This window comes from Dermacentor andersoni, chromosome 5, assembly GCF_023375885.2.
Source record: "Dermacentor andersoni chromosome 5, qqDerAnde1_hic_scaffold, whole genome shotgun sequence".
In the NCBI taxonomy this organism is placed as follows: Eukaryota; Metazoa; Arthropoda; class Arachnida; order Ixodida; family Ixodidae; genus Dermacentor; species Dermacentor andersoni.
Genome location: NC_092818.1, coordinates 194,527,150 through 194,544,212, shown reverse-complemented (window position 1 = coordinate 194,544,212; position 17,063 = coordinate 194,527,150). Strand labels below are relative to the sequence as shown.

At 49.5% G+C, this 17,063-nt stretch overlaps 1 protein-coding gene across 1 annotated transcript in view; it reads left to right on the top strand.

Moving 5' to 3' along the window:
* The window catches only part of LOC126531785 (cytochrome P450 3A43-like), a 101,029-nt gene that overhangs the window by 61,541 nt on the left and 22,425 nt on the right, over nt 1–17,063 (top strand). Inside the window, exons 8-10 of the mRNA XM_050179512.3 lie at nt 590–668; nt 2,423–2,495; nt 3,827–3,935. Of these exons, the coding sequence (XP_050035469.1) occupies nt 590–668; nt 2,423–2,495; nt 3,827–3,935 (261 nt within the window). The remainder of the gene's footprint in view (nt 1–589; nt 669–2,422; nt 2,496–3,826; nt 3,936–17,063) is intronic.

The window sequence follows — 17,063 nt, the reverse complement described above, 5'->3', positions numbered from 1 at the left end:
TTAAGTAGATTTTGCAGATGTCAGTATTATGTTTATCATCATCATGTTTCCTTGGCAAAGGGAGTCGTCGAAAAAGAAAGCTATAATTGCCCCACTCTTCGTTTGATCCCAAGTTGGCGACGTCGGAGCCGTCGTGCCAGTCTTTATTGTCGTTGTACTTGTAGCACTACTTGTACCGCTGCTATGGGTGAAACTTAGGGTTTTCCTTGAGCAGGTCTATCCCTCTATTTTCTAAGGGAGACTTCATGGAAGCGTCTACGCTTGCCAGGTGCTATCGCTGTGTGCGCCGACTTGATCGCACCGCAACACTATATGTACACCCGGCCACAAAATATTACGAACCGTGAAATGTGAGAAAAAGCTGAATATCTCCGCAACCTCACAACGCAGCCTGGTATTTACATTTCGGGCCTTGGCTAGAATATGCTAACAACATTGTCGTATATATATATACAGTTTTACTGGCTACTGCTACAGGCTGCTCAGAAATTGAACGTATTTTGAGATCCCGTGGTCCGTAAACTTTTCTGGCGGGGTGTACATCTGCTGTTAAACTGTGAAATATAAACTTTTTTATTTTCTTCTTCAGGATGGCAAGAAAGACATCTTGCAGATACTGCTTGACGCTGAAACAGAGGAGGAAGAAGCTAAAAGTGAAGTGACCAACGGTATGGTCAACACCATAAAGTTTCAGTAAACCGGTGCCTGCTTTGTCAGTCATATGCGTACCGGATACATTGGCTATTGTTATCTACTTAAAGAACAAAAGAGAATTGAAAACTTTATAATGTGGGAGTAATTAAGTGCACTTCCCATATTTATTTCCATTACTGGGAATTCTCGCATCTCCCAACAGAGTGCGCTCACTCTTGTTGGGCGCAAGCATACATTGTAAACGTGCACCATCCGGGAGCATGGAATTTCAATAATGAAGCTAAATATCTATAGAAGAAGTAGTTACACCCCGCGTCAAAGAAACAGCAGCACTATGTTGCTCACGTCTGTTAATGGTAATATTAGACCGGAAATGGTTATAAAATACTGCGTTATTTGCAAGCATTTGACTATACCGCAGTAGTCTGTTTAATAATTATGCAGTCCCATCACGAGTCTTATATGCACTCCTGGAGCATACTGGTTAACGTTGCTGAAAGCCGCAAGCAAAAATATATATTACACTGAAACCTCAATATTACGAACTTCAATATAACAAAATTCTCGATATAATGAAGTATTTAACTTTTCATAACCTCTTGTCCATAGAGCACCATGTATTTAGAACCTCACCATAACGAAGTGTGTGTGCATGCGATTTAAATATAATGAAATTTTGCTTCCGCAGCAAACGAATGCCGAGACAATAAATGGGAACTTCCGCAGACGCTGATGATCAAATGACTGAATTACAAACATCTGCTTGCAAACACACCTCTGAAATCGCGTGCGGCGCGACAAGAACGACCACTGCAGTGGAGCCGCATCATGTTCCGTCTAAAGCTCAAGTGCGATAAGATCCCATCGCGGCCTGCGCACTTTGTGCTTTAGGTGCGAGTGAAAGTGTGCGAGGGTAAGACAAGAAAGATGGTGGCTTTACGAGTGCCGTCTTCCCGTGCGAGCAAAGGGAAAGACGGGAGGGGGGGGGGGGGGGGGGGAGCTCGCTCGCGGTAACGCAATCAAGCGCGCGTGCAAGGGGCAGCATGGGGGGGGGGGGGGGGGTGCGTAAGGTGGCGCAGATTTCTGGCGGGCGTCTCAGCCATGGCTGCGCATACGCAACCGCGCACCCTGCTTTAGAGGTAATCTACCGCGTGTGAAAAGAGCGGGCATGCCGAGACGGCGTAGCATCACGTTAGCTGTCGTCTTGGGCATTTAGTATTGGAGGTTGCGTAATCTCGAGTTTCGGTGACTCGTTGCAGCGAGAAGCAGACGAAGCATTCGCTCCCTGCTGCCGGCGCTTGTCATGATAGCGTCGTCCTACTGCGGGCGACACGGGGGCGGAATGCACGCGAAAGCGTGGCTGGCTTCGCTTAACTCGTACCGCTGATGTGAAGATGTCGTCCACGTAGCATGAAACAGTATCATTCGTCGCCGACTCCCAAATTCATCAAATTGTTTTCCTCATTCAAATTTCCTTTTTTTCGATTGCCTGATAAATAATTCTGCGGCCCCTTTCCGTGTAACAAAAATTGGTCGGTGACTGTACTTATTTGCATAAAAGGTCGAATTTCAATACATTGAAATTTTTGTCTAACGAAGCGAATTGCCGATTTTACATACTTCGTTATATCGAGGTTTAACTGTACATTATTTTATTGGAGTTCCTACGTGCAGATAAGCTGTTGCACTCACTGTTTTAACAAGCATTTCGAGAACAAAGTGCAGTGAATGGACTAGAAGTGTAGATTATCATTTGTTATTGTTTCAGGTGTGTTGAAGATCGAAAAGAAGATGTCCGCAAGGGAAATTTCTGTCAACACGGGAATGCTCCTAATTGCCGGGTAAGCTCATGCCTATATATGCCAACGACAATTCGGAATGTAATATGAGGATTTATTATAAGACACTAGGCAGAGTCTAGTTGCACCGGCAGTATACGAACGCTGATCGAGCACACAGCCGACACAAGAGCGTTTTTTTCGTCCTCCTCTTCACTACAATAGCCCCCGGGAGAGAAGAGGAGCCATCCTGGCGACTTACGGCTTAGGTAGTATGAGGCGGTCATAGTACGGCTTAAGTCGGTTTACATGAACCGTGTCACGCCCGCGATGCCTAAGGTCGGGTGATGGGGTCACAGGTTCTACAACGTAGGTGACAGCGGAGGTGCAGTCTATGACGCGGTAGGGGTTATCATAGCGTGCAAGGAGTTTGGTTGAAAGGCCAGAGTTGTGAGGCGGGATCCACAACCAAACAAGAGAACCAGTCGGGAAAAGTGGTGTAAGCGCGCCACTGTCACGCCGCAGCTTTTGACGACCTTGAGCAGCGGTCGTAAGGGTTCACGCGAGCTACCTACAGTCCTCGGCGTATTTGGTGGCTTCAGACACAGGTGTGCATTCGGATGGTGGAACCATCGATAACGTTCCAGAAGTTTCCTATACATGCAGGCGCGTCCTCCGCTGCGTGATAACATTTGTTAAGCAGTGAAACCTGATCACCCGAGAAAGATAAACATGTACACGTGTCAATATTTACATCGCGGTATTATACTGTAATGTAATTGGGCTATACATGCCATTAACGCTGACCCACTGTAATAAGTCACCGAACCAATAAAGTATTGAAGATGCAGATGATGAGTGAAAATTTGCTGTGCGTATATATTCAGACAATAAAAAAGAAAGTTGTGTAATCATGCTGTACGACAATAAAAGTTCTAAGCATGGTTTAGTGCAATATCCGCTGCTCGTTCCAACATTGTCCATATGTCCGTTCTCAGAGGGCCTGCCGCAAAAGTACGTCAGACATCCATCAAATAAACTTGATAGTAACTTCTTACTTATCCAAGCATAGTGTTTATTCAATGCCATAGCCACGTCCAATTTCGGATTCGGGCGTTCAAATCTAGAAGGAATCGATTATATATTTGTGGTCCAATATATGGAGCAGGCGTTTATTACACCTTTCTTATAAGATCCTCAATAATCAAGGCAGATGCCATCATTGTAGACAAGTTGAATTTTTCTGCCATTAAAAATATGCAGAAGCAGACAAGTGCTATAACCTCTGTATTTAGGTTATGTGGCATACGAAAAAAAAAATAATAAGGAGATGAACCTAGTAGGAAATGAGAGAGCATGCGCCAAATGACCCTCACTGTGCTACCCCGCTTCAGTTTTGGAACGACCTCCGTGGCTCTGAGCTTCGTATGCTACATGCTTGCGAATCACCCTGACGTCCAGGAAAAAGTGAGGGAGGAAACGAAGCAAGTCAGACAAAAATATGTAAGTGCAATCAAAACTGTTTCCATTATCTGGGGCTTGCATTGCCTGCTGGTTGTAATAAAACAAATACAACAATCACAAAATAATGATAAGTGAACTATAAAGAACAAGAACTTTCAGGTCTGCCGTCTTCAATTAGTCTGCGTTAATTATTTTTATCCCGTTACACTAAAGGCCCGGTGGGGGCATTACATAGGGGGAAATGATAACAAAAAGAAAATACATTGCAACTCATTGAAAATAACTACATAATAGTTCCGCTGAAACCTGCAAGGTGGAGAGAAGTAATTAATTAGGGGAAATGAGACATCCACCAAACCGTAGCAATTGCTACAAAGGAAACCCATACAGGTTCCTCGAAAGAAAAGCCTCGCAGTTGAAGAAAAATTCGTCCTGGTCAGGGACTTGAACCCGGGACCACCGCCTTTCCGGGGCAGCCGCTTTACCATCCAAGCTAACCAGGCGGCTAGCAGAAGGCAGCAGGGCAAAGTCGAATTTGTCAGTAACTCAAAGCAAAGGCCAGAGTTTGACATAATAGTTCTGCGTAAACCTACGAGGTGGAGAGAAGTAATTATAATTAGGGGAAATTAGGGGCAATGAATCCTTTGTAGCAATTGCTGCGGTTGGGTGGATGTCTCATTTCCCCTAATTGAAAATAACTATGTAACGGCAAGAAAAAGAAAGAAGAGAAAGGAGGAAAAGAAAGCGCGATACAAGGCAATGAATCTAGTACACACTATAGTTAACATAAAACTATCAGCCTATGGGGAACCAGCGCTGCAGTTTTTACGACACCTGCAGCACCATCCTGGCGGTCAGAACGTGCACAATGCAGCCGCTCCCGCGGAGGAAAATTGCTCTGGTAGCGGCGTTGCGTGCGCTGAAAGTCGAAGGAAAACAAAAGGACGCCGACGGTACTGTTGCGTATACAAGTGTCACAACTACCTCGGAATGAGGGAGGATGTATCCTTCTGCGTTTTTCCATCTAAACCCTACGAACAAGAACGGAGGCGGCGTTGCATCCAAGCAGTCAGGCGAGCGGAGTAAGTTCCCGTCTTGTCGCCCTGTCAAGCGGTGTCGGGCGGGTTTCTAAATGGAATTTCGCGTGTGTGCTTGGTTTATTCGATAGTGAAGACGGTCAGCCGTGGCAGCCTGTGCCAAACAGCAGAATCTGCAGTCGGCATTTCGTCGGAAACAAAATGAGCAATACCGTGCACCATCCGGCATGTGTACCAACCATTTTTCCTTCGCAATACCACCGCCAAGCTCCTTCCAATGCCACCACACCAAGCGAACGATACGAAACGTTATTAGTTTGCATTCATTGCCAAGAATTATGTGGCAGGGAAGCTGCCTTGTAATACGAGTTGTGTGCGCATACTGCCGGCGCACGCGCGACTAAGCCGCCTATGTGTTTTTTAAAAATGCGCATGCGGATGAGGACTCGGCGCTGAGATGCATCCGGTAAATTTATGTAATTAGTGCTAAATGTAGCCAGGGCTGTTACGGATCAAGCAGCGGAGCACTCAAACCTTTGCTTACCCGAGTCAGCTGATGCGATAAAGCTTTCTTCTCCATTGACTGCTGTGGCCAAGTAACATCAGAATTTCTTATGTCTAGCCAGAGAAGTATGGAATGTATTCAGGCCAACTAATACTTCCGAAACAGCAAGACCGGCGCCGTAGCTACTAGATTTGCGAGACAGGCTGCCACACAAGCATGGGAACGGCACACGGCACAACCGTTAAATAAACGCACGTGCTCGCCGCTACACACTGTGAAAAATATATAAAGCTTAAAAAAGCTTCTTTCGTCATTTCTTCACTTGATGGCGCTAGCTTCTTTACGAAAACTGTCCACTTGAAGCGGCGCGAAAATGGAAACATGTGAACCATATGTGCGAATTCCTCCATGTGTGCGAACTATGAAACGGCCGCGGACGTGTCGTCTGGTCGAGAGGCTTGAATATGCCGCGTTTCGTCACCAGGGCGGCGTGCAACGCACTCTATTAAGAGCTTGGTGGCGCAACCCACCGCCCCGTTCCAAAGGGGACGCTCATAATATCCATCCATCCCATCCATCCTCGACGCGCCGCCTATCCAGCGCTGGTTCCCCATACGCCACGGAGGAAGGAAACTAAGGAGAGGCCCTACCCCCTCCGCGCGCTAGGAGAAAAGTGTGGCGGAAATGACGTAGTAGGTTCTCATTTTTTTGCTGCTTTTTTATTTTTTCTGTTGTATGGCCACGCCTTTTGGGCCACAATGGCGGCGTTGTTGTGGTTTTGAGCGCTCACACGTGTTGCTCTGGTAGGTTTCGGGCCGTGGCAAAGGCGCTGAGTGGGCGGGTTTGCGTTAGTCACCGTGTCTTGTTGCGCTGTGTTACCTGCACCGTGCTCTGCCAGATGTTGCGCGAGCGCGCGCGCTCCGCGCGCGACACCACGCGCAGCGCGGCGTGGTTTCGCGAAAGATGTAAACAAGAGAGGAGGGTGGCCCAAAAGGCGGAGCATCGCCATGAGCAACGCCAAATTCCGGCTTCACTTTTGCTTCACAAAGAGTGACGTCAGGGCCTCTCCTTAGTTTCCTTCCTCCGTGCCATACGCAATGATGCAAACATCGCAATATAACTTCCTATACAGATTATAGTTAATGTAAAACAATGGAGCGAGAATTATGACCAAATAATCTAACAGGCCTTGCAGTTTCCAGATACTCGGCACTAAGTACACTGAACCCAAGAGGGGATCTGCAATTTAAAACCACAGGAAAGAAAAATAACAGTAACCTGACACAATTGAACTGAATCTGAATGTAATAGAAGTAGGAAACAAAAGCAGTAATGTTCATAAGAATGTGCTCTTTAAGTGGCTAACAAATGTATCATGATTCGTAAGACATGTAGCATCTTCTGAGAGCTCATTCTAGTGTCTGATAGTGACAAGAAGTGGCGAGTAAAAAAAGTGGTTAGATCACGCATATATAGGCTGCACTTTGAAGGAATGGTCTAGTCGAGGAAAAACGTGGTGAGCGGGCGTGATGTAACAGGTGGCGAATGGTGAATGACTGTGGTAAAGTTTTTGGAAAAAAGACAGTGTTCGAGAGTACTTCCTTGCAATGAAACGAGTGGCTTTGTTCTGAAGCGATTCTAGTTTGTTCATTAGGTATAATCGATGAGGGTTCCACATTATAGATGCATTGTAAGAGTTGTCGGACGATCCCACCGCTGTCAAACAGATGTAGGAGTCGTCGGACGATCTCGCCGCTGCCACCATTTCAAGGAGTTGAAGGTCGTAGAGAGGAACTCGGTGAACAGGATTTATTTACATTATTTACATCTTAGACAAGACATACACCGACAGTCTAGCGTGACTCCCACATGGAGCCCGCAAGACTAACATACAGCAAACAGCTTACGAGCACACAGCTCACGAGTACATTTCGAGCATGACAACGAGCACTCAGCTCACTACGACGAGCACACTCTAGCAGCCGGCAATCGCTGTTTATAAGCACTTGGTCCCCCCCTTGATTCTAAGTGGACGGAAACGTTCGTTCAGTCATCGTTCGACGTCACCGTAGATGACCCGCCCTTTTGGAGGAGGCGGGCTCACATACTCGTGTTGCACGCACACACAGGTGTAATGGTCCGGAGCCGACGTCAGAGGGGCTTCGTAGAACTGTGCTCCATCCCGGGTGGCGGTTTCAGCACAAAGCCTGCTTCGTCGAACTCTTTCACTCGCAACGGCGACGAGGCTAGAGGTTGGCGGCGGCGTTCCAAGATGAGGTTACCACCGCGGGCGTAACTGGCTGGCAAACTTGCACTGCAGCTGGCTGTTCTTAACAGCGCCTCCATGGCCCGGAAAATCTCGCCTGGCCAGTGCTGGTAACCGCTGGGCAGGAAGAGAATGGCTGGCGAGCAAGACGATGGCTTTGCTCTCTGCAACCCCTGCGCACTTGGAATGCCTTCAACCATCTCACAACAACTGGCACAGAAGAGTCGATCCCGGCAACACAATACCGCTCAGCGTTCAAACGCCCGGAATTAGCTGTTACCCTGCCAGGCTTCCTATCAAAATTTCAATGCAAGTCACTCAACTGGGAACCCCAAATTCTGCCCCAAAATTTTGTGCCGCCAAAGCGAGCGTTCACGTTCCCCCTGAGTTTAACCAGATCTGACTGTCGTGCTACACAAGAGTAAAGGTTTACGCAGAATCAAACTGAAGGCTGTTAACCACCAATACCCGAACATAACTTAAGCAGCCTAACTTCACGAACAGCCTGTTCTTACCTTATCGCAGTGGCGTACTTATCTCACGTACTGTTGCCACTCAACAGCCTGGCCAACTCCAGAGGTACGTAATCACAATCGCGCTAGCTTTGTGGTCCCTATTCCGAACACGGGCTTGCGTCATACACAAACGTTTCATTACGCTTTCTCACATTTGTTCCTTTAGTCCATACAAGACACGTTCCCCAAACGAACAACCAAACTTGCGTAACTTACGCAATACAGAGGAACCTTTAAAAAAATGTGTCTTCTAATGACTAGCTCTACGCACGCGTACCAGAGAAGTCAGAATACGGCTGCCATTAACACACACGAGCAACCCAGTCAAAAATCTGCTTCCTTCCGTCAGCACAGGACATGCGCTAATGGACCTAAGAGTTCTTCTCAGTGCAAATCACGCACTTACTGGAAATCTACGTGGTTAACCTTGGAAAATAAAAAAACACATAAAAAAGAAGGTTAACTAAAACACACGCGTGTTACCATAGGCCTCTCAACGATAACTTTGTCCTTCAGGCTACTCACTTACAAAAAAAAAGAAAGCCTATTTACTCATTAACAACTCGCTAAATTACAAGTTTACTTAGAACGCGTCTTTCAAATCTCTGAGCTTCTCAAACAAAACACAAAGCTCATACTTTTACTTATTGAAAGAAATCCTAGTCCCAAATCGCGAAAATTTGCAAATGTTCAAAAAAAATTTAAAAAAAACATGCTTTACTTCTCCGGAAGCTCTCTTGGCCTCCCGTTCCAAGCATTTACAACTGACTCATACTATTTGAGCCGTACTCGAGGTGGTCGCGGTCCGAAAGCTACTCTGGCTACCGAGGAACAACAAAAGGGCTGACTCACTATCAGCTCCCATAAGTCGTTACAGTCCCCTGCCAATTTGCGTCCTGGCGCCCCTCTTTCATCACGACCTCGATTGACCGCGTCGCTACTCCCCACCTGGTCTCGTCTTGCCACCTTGCGCTTCTTTGTACTACACGCTGAGCTTCGAAAAGAACGACGGAACGACGAGGAATTTAACTGCCCCGTGCCCTTTGTCCGCGTCCGTGCAGAACATGCTTCTCGGTCTCCTTTTGACCGGTGGCTCGAACGTGTTGGGTGCGTCAACATCGTCAATGACGACCACACCTTTCTTTTCTCCGCGCCCTGCCTTTTCGCGCCTGTCGCCGTCTTTGGCTTCGCTACATTAGCCACCGCATTCCGATCTTTTCGGCGCTTCTTTCTGCGGCGCTTTCTGGTCGAACTCTCTTTGATGCCGTCATCTCGCGCCTCGTGTTGGCCGTTACACATCTCGTCGGCCCGGATCGGTCTCTTACCCGCACAGTCTAAATGATCCTTAACTAAATCATTCCTCTCTTGGCTACCCAGACTGGCGGAGAGCCGCACCGATCCCTGAACAATGCAGTTGTTCTCTCGTGAGCTACGGAGCTCGCCGTCCCGAGAACTACTCTCAACTGCATCGCCCAGCTGGCACTTCTCTTCGGCACGGAGATCTGACTCGACATGGGTGCTGGCGTCTGTCAAGTCCGTAGTATTCTGTACCTCGCTAACGACCTTGCTACCATGAGATGCGACGCACACGCGCGGTAACTGTGCCAATTTGTTCGCAGCTGGCCTAGCTGTCTCTACAGTCCTCTGTTGGCACAGCACCTCGTCGCTCTCACTCTGCGCTTTAACGGCCTCTGTTGCCACTAAGGCATCGTTAGCTGCTAGCACTTCGAGTTCACCTGTGAACGTGCTGCTACTCTCACAGGTACTACTACTTCTGTCGGCTTTCGACTGAAATCTGCTGTCTACTTCCTCCCACTTTCGCTGCGTCCAGCCTACAGATTTCTCAAGCCGCTGTTGACTTTGCTCGATTAACTGCTCAAAACCTTCAATCCCTTTGTTCAGTGCATCAATGTACTGCCTCGTTACTTCTGTTAGGCCTTCTTCCTGCGAAACCCCTTTCAGTTTCTGCCTAGCTTAATTCTTCCTGTTTCTGCCTAAATTCTTCCTGCTCTTGCCTAATTGCTACCTGTTCCCGTTTTTTGTTTAGAATTCGTTTACTCATTTGTTCTATGAATTTCGAATCATTGTTACTTTCTAGGATTGTCTTACGAATCTTTGATTCCGTCAAGTCCTCCTCTACGTCCACCTCGATCTCCTCACACAACCAAACAGGTCAGCCCTCGTCAAACACATTAGGACCATGGTCGCTACTTTAAGCTTTGGCTCTGCTGTCACACAATACTTGTTGCGATACCCACGCAAATCAAAATACAAGTAAAAGATCCCCAGCGAATCAAATCAAAAACACAGAGAAATTGAAGCCTGGTAAATTTTACAGACAAAACCAAACGCTTACCCACTGAAGCAGCACCAAATCCCAAGTCGCTTCCAACTTGATCAGGATACCGGTCGGTCACCATGTGCCAACGTCCGTCAGCTGCCGTTGCTTTCTCCGAGTCGTAGGCCGATTTAGGAGCCGTAGGCCGATCTCACCGCTGCCATTCAGTTGTAGGAGTTGTCGGACGATCCCACCGCTGTCAACCAGATGTAGGAGTCGTCGGACGATCTCGCCGCTGCCACCATTTGAAGGAGTTGAAGGTCGTAGAGAGGAACTCGGTGAACAGGATTTATTTACATTATTTACATCTTAGACAAGACATACACCGACAGTCTAGCGTGACTCCCACATGGAGCCCGCAAGACTAACATACAGCAAACAGCTTACGAGCACACAGCTCACGAGTACATTTCGAGCATGACAACGAGCACTCAGCTCACTACGACGAGCACACTCTAGCAGCCGGCAATCGCTGTTTATAAGCACTTGGTTCCCCCCTTGATTCCAAGTGGACGGAAACGTTCGTTCAGTCATCGTTCGACGTCACCGTAGATGACCCGCCCTTTTGGAGGAGGCGGGCTCACATACTCGTGTTGCACGCACACACAGGTGTAATGGTCCGGAGCCGACGTCAGAGGGGCTTCGTAGAACTCTGCTCCGTCCCGGGTGGCGGTTTCAGAACAAAGCCTGCTTCGTCGAACTCCTTCACTCGCAACGGCGACGAGGCTAGAGGTTGGCGGTGGCGTTCCAAGATGAGGTTACCACCGCGGGCGTAACTGGCTGGCAAACTTGCACTGCAGCTGGCCGTTCTTAACAGCATACTCTATTTTCGAACGTACTAATGTAGTGTAAGCCAGTAGTTTTCTATCATTGTTAGCAGAGTGTAGGTTGCGTCTAATGAACTCAAGTGCGTGAGATGCTTTGATAACCACCTTATCTATATGGCAATTCCGCAAAACATCCGATGTCAAATTAATTCCTAAATATTTTACATTAGGCACCGTTTCGATGAGCATGTTATTTAATGTTTAACGGCATTTGACTGTGGTGTTTGAAGTAGTAAATACAATGGCTTTTGTTTTTCAAACGTTTATTTCTATCTGCCACATTTCGCACCATTTATTAATTTTGTTTAGATCATCCTGGAATGTGTCAACATCCGAGGTATTAGTGACTGGTCTGTATATTGTGCAGTTGTCTGCAAACAATGCTGTATGCTGTATGCTGTATGCATATGCTGTAGAGCATATGTTAGCGTTTAGGTAGTTCACATATATTTGAAATAAAATTGGTACGAGTACAGTTCCATGGGGCACCCTAGATTTGACTTGGGCTAAGTGAGAGAAATGTTGATCTACACAAACTGTCTGTGAGTGGCCCTTTAAAAAAGCTATCGGTCCACTTGAGAATTTTCTTGTTTTATGTTTAGGTGTGAAAGTTTCTTTAATAAGCGGATATGTGGAACCTTATCAAAGGCTTTCTTGAAATATATAAACACGGCATGTACTTCCAATAAAGAATTCATGGCGTTATCGAGATCAATAATGAATTCAAACAACTGCGTTTTGCAGGAACATACTTTTAGAAACCCATGCTGATTAGAGAGAGAGAGAGAGAACTTTAGTGAAAATGCCTGCAGAGTCGGTTAGGCTCCCTCCACGCAGGGAGGAGAAGCTTTTACCGCGACGCGGCCACTACGTCAGTCTCGTGCATTGTGCTCCTCGAGGTCTTGGTTCCTCGCTACTTCCGCGGGTCCGAGAGGGCCGCCGCCCCCTTCTTGGGGGTGCTTCCCCCCTTCTCCTCGGTTTCGCGCGGTCGCTGCCTCTGTAGAGCTGCCGAGACCTACTGGACGGCCTTGAGTTGTGCCTCTTGGTCATAGCTCCTCGTTGCAGTCTCTAGCTGCAGCGGGATCGTCGTCTTCTCGCTGGCTTCTCGCGGATTTATGCTACAATCCCAAAGGATGTGAGCCGCGGTGGCTCTCTCCTTCGCGCACAGTCTACACACGTCACTCGCGTACACGCTCGGACACATGTGCTTAGCTAGCACCAAGTGAGCAGGGACCCCGTCTGTAATTGCCTGTACAACACTGCCTCCTTCCGGGTAAGCCCCGGGTGAGGTGGCGGCATAGTCTGTATGTTAAGTCTGTACCACTTCACTATTTCGTTGAAGGTGGTCATCTTGTCCTTGACACTGCACCGCGACCAACGCTTCGAGTCGGCCGTGCTTGCAGCTGCGTGGTTGGTTGTCCTCGCGCGGCCGAGTTGACCGTCTTGTTGTGGTTCACGTGGTTCACGTTCCCGTGTTCCGACACGTCACTGCCCATGTGGGCCGGAAACCACTTGATCACCACAGCATTTTTGCGTCCGATGTCTTCGGCCTTGCGCAGTATGCGCGCGGCCTCACTACATACGCTACCCTTGGCGTAGTTCTTCACTGCCGTTCTAGAGTCACACAACACTGTTGTGCATCCGGGGTCGGAGACGGCCAAGGCGATGGCCACCTCCTCCGCCCGGTGCGCCTCTCCAGTCCGGACGCTCGCCGCGGTCTTCGTTGCGTCCGTCGATGCCCCGACAGCCACCACCGCGTATTCGTCGCTGCTCCCTCGATACTCCGCCGCGTCCACGTAGACGGTGCCTTCTTCTCTGGCGTGGAGGTCCACGAGAGCCCTGGTCCTCGCCAACCTCCGCTCCTTAATTGTTGTGCTCGGGGTTCACGTTCCTCTGGATCGGGCAGACCCTGAGCTTTCTGTTGATGCTATCCGGTATAGGTACTGTACGTCTTTCTGCTGCTTGCCTTCCCTCGGCTCGAGGCCAAGGTCCCGCAGTATCTGTCTTCCGGTTCTCGTTTCAGAGATTACGCTCGAGTTGCGCCGTTCTCTGTGCTTCGGCTATTTCGTCCAGCGTGTTGTGGACTCCCAGCGCCATGAATTTTTCGGTGCTCGTGCTCCCGAGGAGACCGAGTGCCGTGTTACGTTTCGCCTACAACGCGCGGTAATGCCGGCGCGGATGCAACGGACGCCGGGGCTTCGCTCAAAGCGGCAGACATTTTGGCCCGTTCGACGCCGCCGCAACGCCTCCCCGCCAAGCGTGTCCAGGCGTGTTTCAGTGCCACGTGTCTTCGTATGTGCGTGTGTGTGTGTGTGCCCACGCTTGTCAAAGCGCGGCAGCCGGGGAGCGGAGCTCCCCAAGTGAGGAGCCAGCAGGTCTGTCCGTCGGCGGGTTGGCGATGCGTCACTACACTCGGCTCACCATGTCTCTCGGCTCGACCGTGCGCGCCGTCGTGGGCTCATGCTCCGCCGTCACGTGGGCTCATCCCGTGACCTTCCTTCTGGCCCGCGATGCCGAGGGTATAAGAGCAGCTGCCCCCGGACGCCAGGAGAGAGGCTCCGATTTGTACTGTTGAGTTACGTGCTCTCCCGTCTCTCCACTTCGGTCGACCTGACCGGCCGCTCTTTTGCTATGTTAGAATAAACAAGTTGTTCTGTTACCAGTCTTCTCATGCTTTGCCGGGACCTTCGGATGCTTCCAGTGCCCCAGGCCGCCAGGCCAACGCTACCCTTGGGGCTTGCGACCCATTGGCAATAACGGGCGTCAGCACCGAGACCCCAACAACTGGTTGCCAGCGGTGAGATCGCGACAACGGAGGCCAGCAGCGAAGAGATGCGGTTGACTGTATGCTGAGCAGCACAACGACCATCCGGGAGCAGTGCAACGAGCCCTGTGTGATGACTGGTTGCCTGCAGCGGAACGACTGCGCGGAATTCTTGGCTGCGAGGTTTGGTGAGTGCGGGACTTTCTTCTTCTGAGTTTTGCCAGGCTTTTGTTAGTGTCAGAAACAGAGCTGGTAATTGTGGTTGTCGTTGCTGCCGGGTTAGTTTGCGGCAAGACAATAGTAGGCAGTAGAGAAAGCAGCATTCAGAGCAGCCATGGATTTGAAGTCGTTGCGCAAACCGAAATTGCTGGAGCTTGCAAGAGAGTTGGGTCTGGATGTCCCAGACAAACTCAGAAAACCAGAACTGCTAAGGGCTATTCTTGAGTTAGAAGCTGAGGATGACGAGCTGTCGGAATGCCTTGAGACCATTGAGGAGAGGGAGACGGCAAAAAGACAGGAGCGCGAACTTAAAGAACAAAAAGAGAAAGAAAAAGAAGAGCGCGACCGTCAACACGCTTTGGAAATGAAGCGTCTCGAGTTAGAGATGGAACGCGCTCGTAATGGAAGTCAGGCACACGGTGCAGGAGAACGAGTATTGTTCAAAATGACTGACCTGATGCGGCCGTTTAAGCTTGGAGAGGACATTGGTTTGTTCCTGGTTAACTTTGAGCGAACGTGCGAGAAGCAGGGGTTCTCTTGGGAAACGTGGCCACAGCGCTTGCTCACTTTGCTACCCGGCGAGGCGGCCGACGTAGTCGCTCGCTTGGAGAGAGAGGAGGCAGAGGATTTCGACAAAGTGAAATCGAGTCTGCTAAAAAAGTACAGGCTGTCAGCGGAGGCGTTCCGTCGGAAGTTTCGGGAAAATGAGAAAGGCAAAAGTGAGTCATATACAGAGTTTGCGTACAGGCTTATGTCAAACATGCAGGAGTGGCTCAAAGAAGAGAAAGCGTTTGGTGACCACGAGAAAGTTCTGCAGTGTTTCGGGCTAGAACAGTTTTATAGTCGGTTACCTGAGAACGTGCGGTACTGGGTCTTGGATAGGCCAGACGTTAGTACGGTGGCTCGAGCCGCTGAGCTAGCCGAGGAGTTTGTGACGCGTCGGGCTCGTGGAGCTAAGGACGGTCAAAAGGGTGAATTTGGCTCCAAGTTTGAGAGGCCAAAGTTCACGCCCATGAGAGCAAAGGGGGACACACGTAGTTCGGATGCGAGTGAAAGCAGTCCGACCGAACGTAAGGAGACGGCGGCAACCGAAGCCGAACGCAGAAAGCGGTTCGAGACGAGGCAAGCGCGCGTTTGTTATACGTGCCAGAAGCCGGGTCACTTTTCGGCGCAGTGTCCAGAAACAAAAACAAAAGTCGTGTTTTTGTCTTTATGCAGCACTGACGAGAACATGAAGCTTCTCGAGCCTTACATGCGAGACCTCCTCGTGAACGGGAAAGAGTGCCGAGTGCTTCGCGATTCAGCAGCTACGATGGATGTAGTTCACCCCTCCTACGTAGAACCCGATATGTTCACGGGCGAGTGCGCATGGATCAAGCAAGCAGTGGAAGCTCATAGCGTGTGTCTGCCGGTAGCAAAAGTGCTTATTGAAGGACCTTTCGGAGCACTTGAGACGGAGGCCGCAGTGTCATCTATGCTGCCCCCCCAGTACCCGTACCTATTTTCGAACAGGTCCGATCACCTCCTGCGCGAGAAGGGGCTTTTGTTTGGTGAGGCTAGCGTTCAGGCCTTAACCAGATCGAAGGTTCGGGAGCTCGCTGCAAAGGCGGTAGTTGCGGGACCGACATTGTTGAACGATGAGAAAGGGTCAGAGGCGCAGCAAGCTGGTATTCAGAGCACACCCGAACTGAATAAAATTGAGCCTGTAGCGTTAAAGGCACCAGATACTGGAGAGGAAAATCCCGACACGGGAAAGTTAGAAGAGCTGTCTCCAGATTTGCTCATCGCGCCTACGTCAGACGGACTAAACAGGTTGCTAAAAGTCAGCCGGTCGGCTTTGATAGCCGAGCAAAAGAAGGATGGCAGCCTAGAAAACATACGCTGCATTGTCAAGGAAGGTATCGCCAAGAAAAATGCTCGCTTTGTGGAAAGAGGTGGGGTCCTGTACCGGAAGTATCTAGACCGCAGGGGAGTGGAGTTCGATCAGCTGATCGTGCCTCAATGCTATCGTCAGGATCTGTTGCGCTTGTCGCATGGGGGTTCGTGGTCCGGACACCTAGGAGTTAAGAAAACTAAGGACCGTCTCTTGCAAGAGTACTATTGGCCAGGGTGTTTTCGGGACGCAGACCACTTTGTGAAGACATGCGACACCTGTCAGCGGGTGGGCAAGCCAGGGGACAAATCGAGGGCGCCGTTGAAGTTGGTACCTATCATTACGGAGCCTTTTAGACGGCTCGTTATTGATACAGTGGGACCTCTGCCGGTAACAACCACGGGGTACCGACACATTTTGACTGTGATCTGCCCAGCGACAAAGTTCCCTGAAGCAGTGCCGCTTAAAGAACTCAGCTCAGTTGAGATAGTCAATGCACTACTGTCCATATTTGCGCGAGTTGGTTTTCCTGCAGAAATCCAGTCAGATCAGGGTACAGTGTTTACTAGCGCTTTGACGACAGCCTTTCTCGAAAGGTGCGGGGTAAGGCTGTTACACAGCTCAGTGCACCACCCCCAGTCGAATTCCGTTGAGAAGCTCCACTCCGTCATGAAGCGCGTGTTGAGAGCATTGTGTTTTGAACATCAAACTGACTGGGAGCTGTGTCTGCCTGGAGTGATGTTTGCATTAAGGACCGCGCCGCATGCGGCTACGGGGTTTTCGCCAGCTGAACTGGTGTACGGTCGCTCGCTGCGATCTCCGC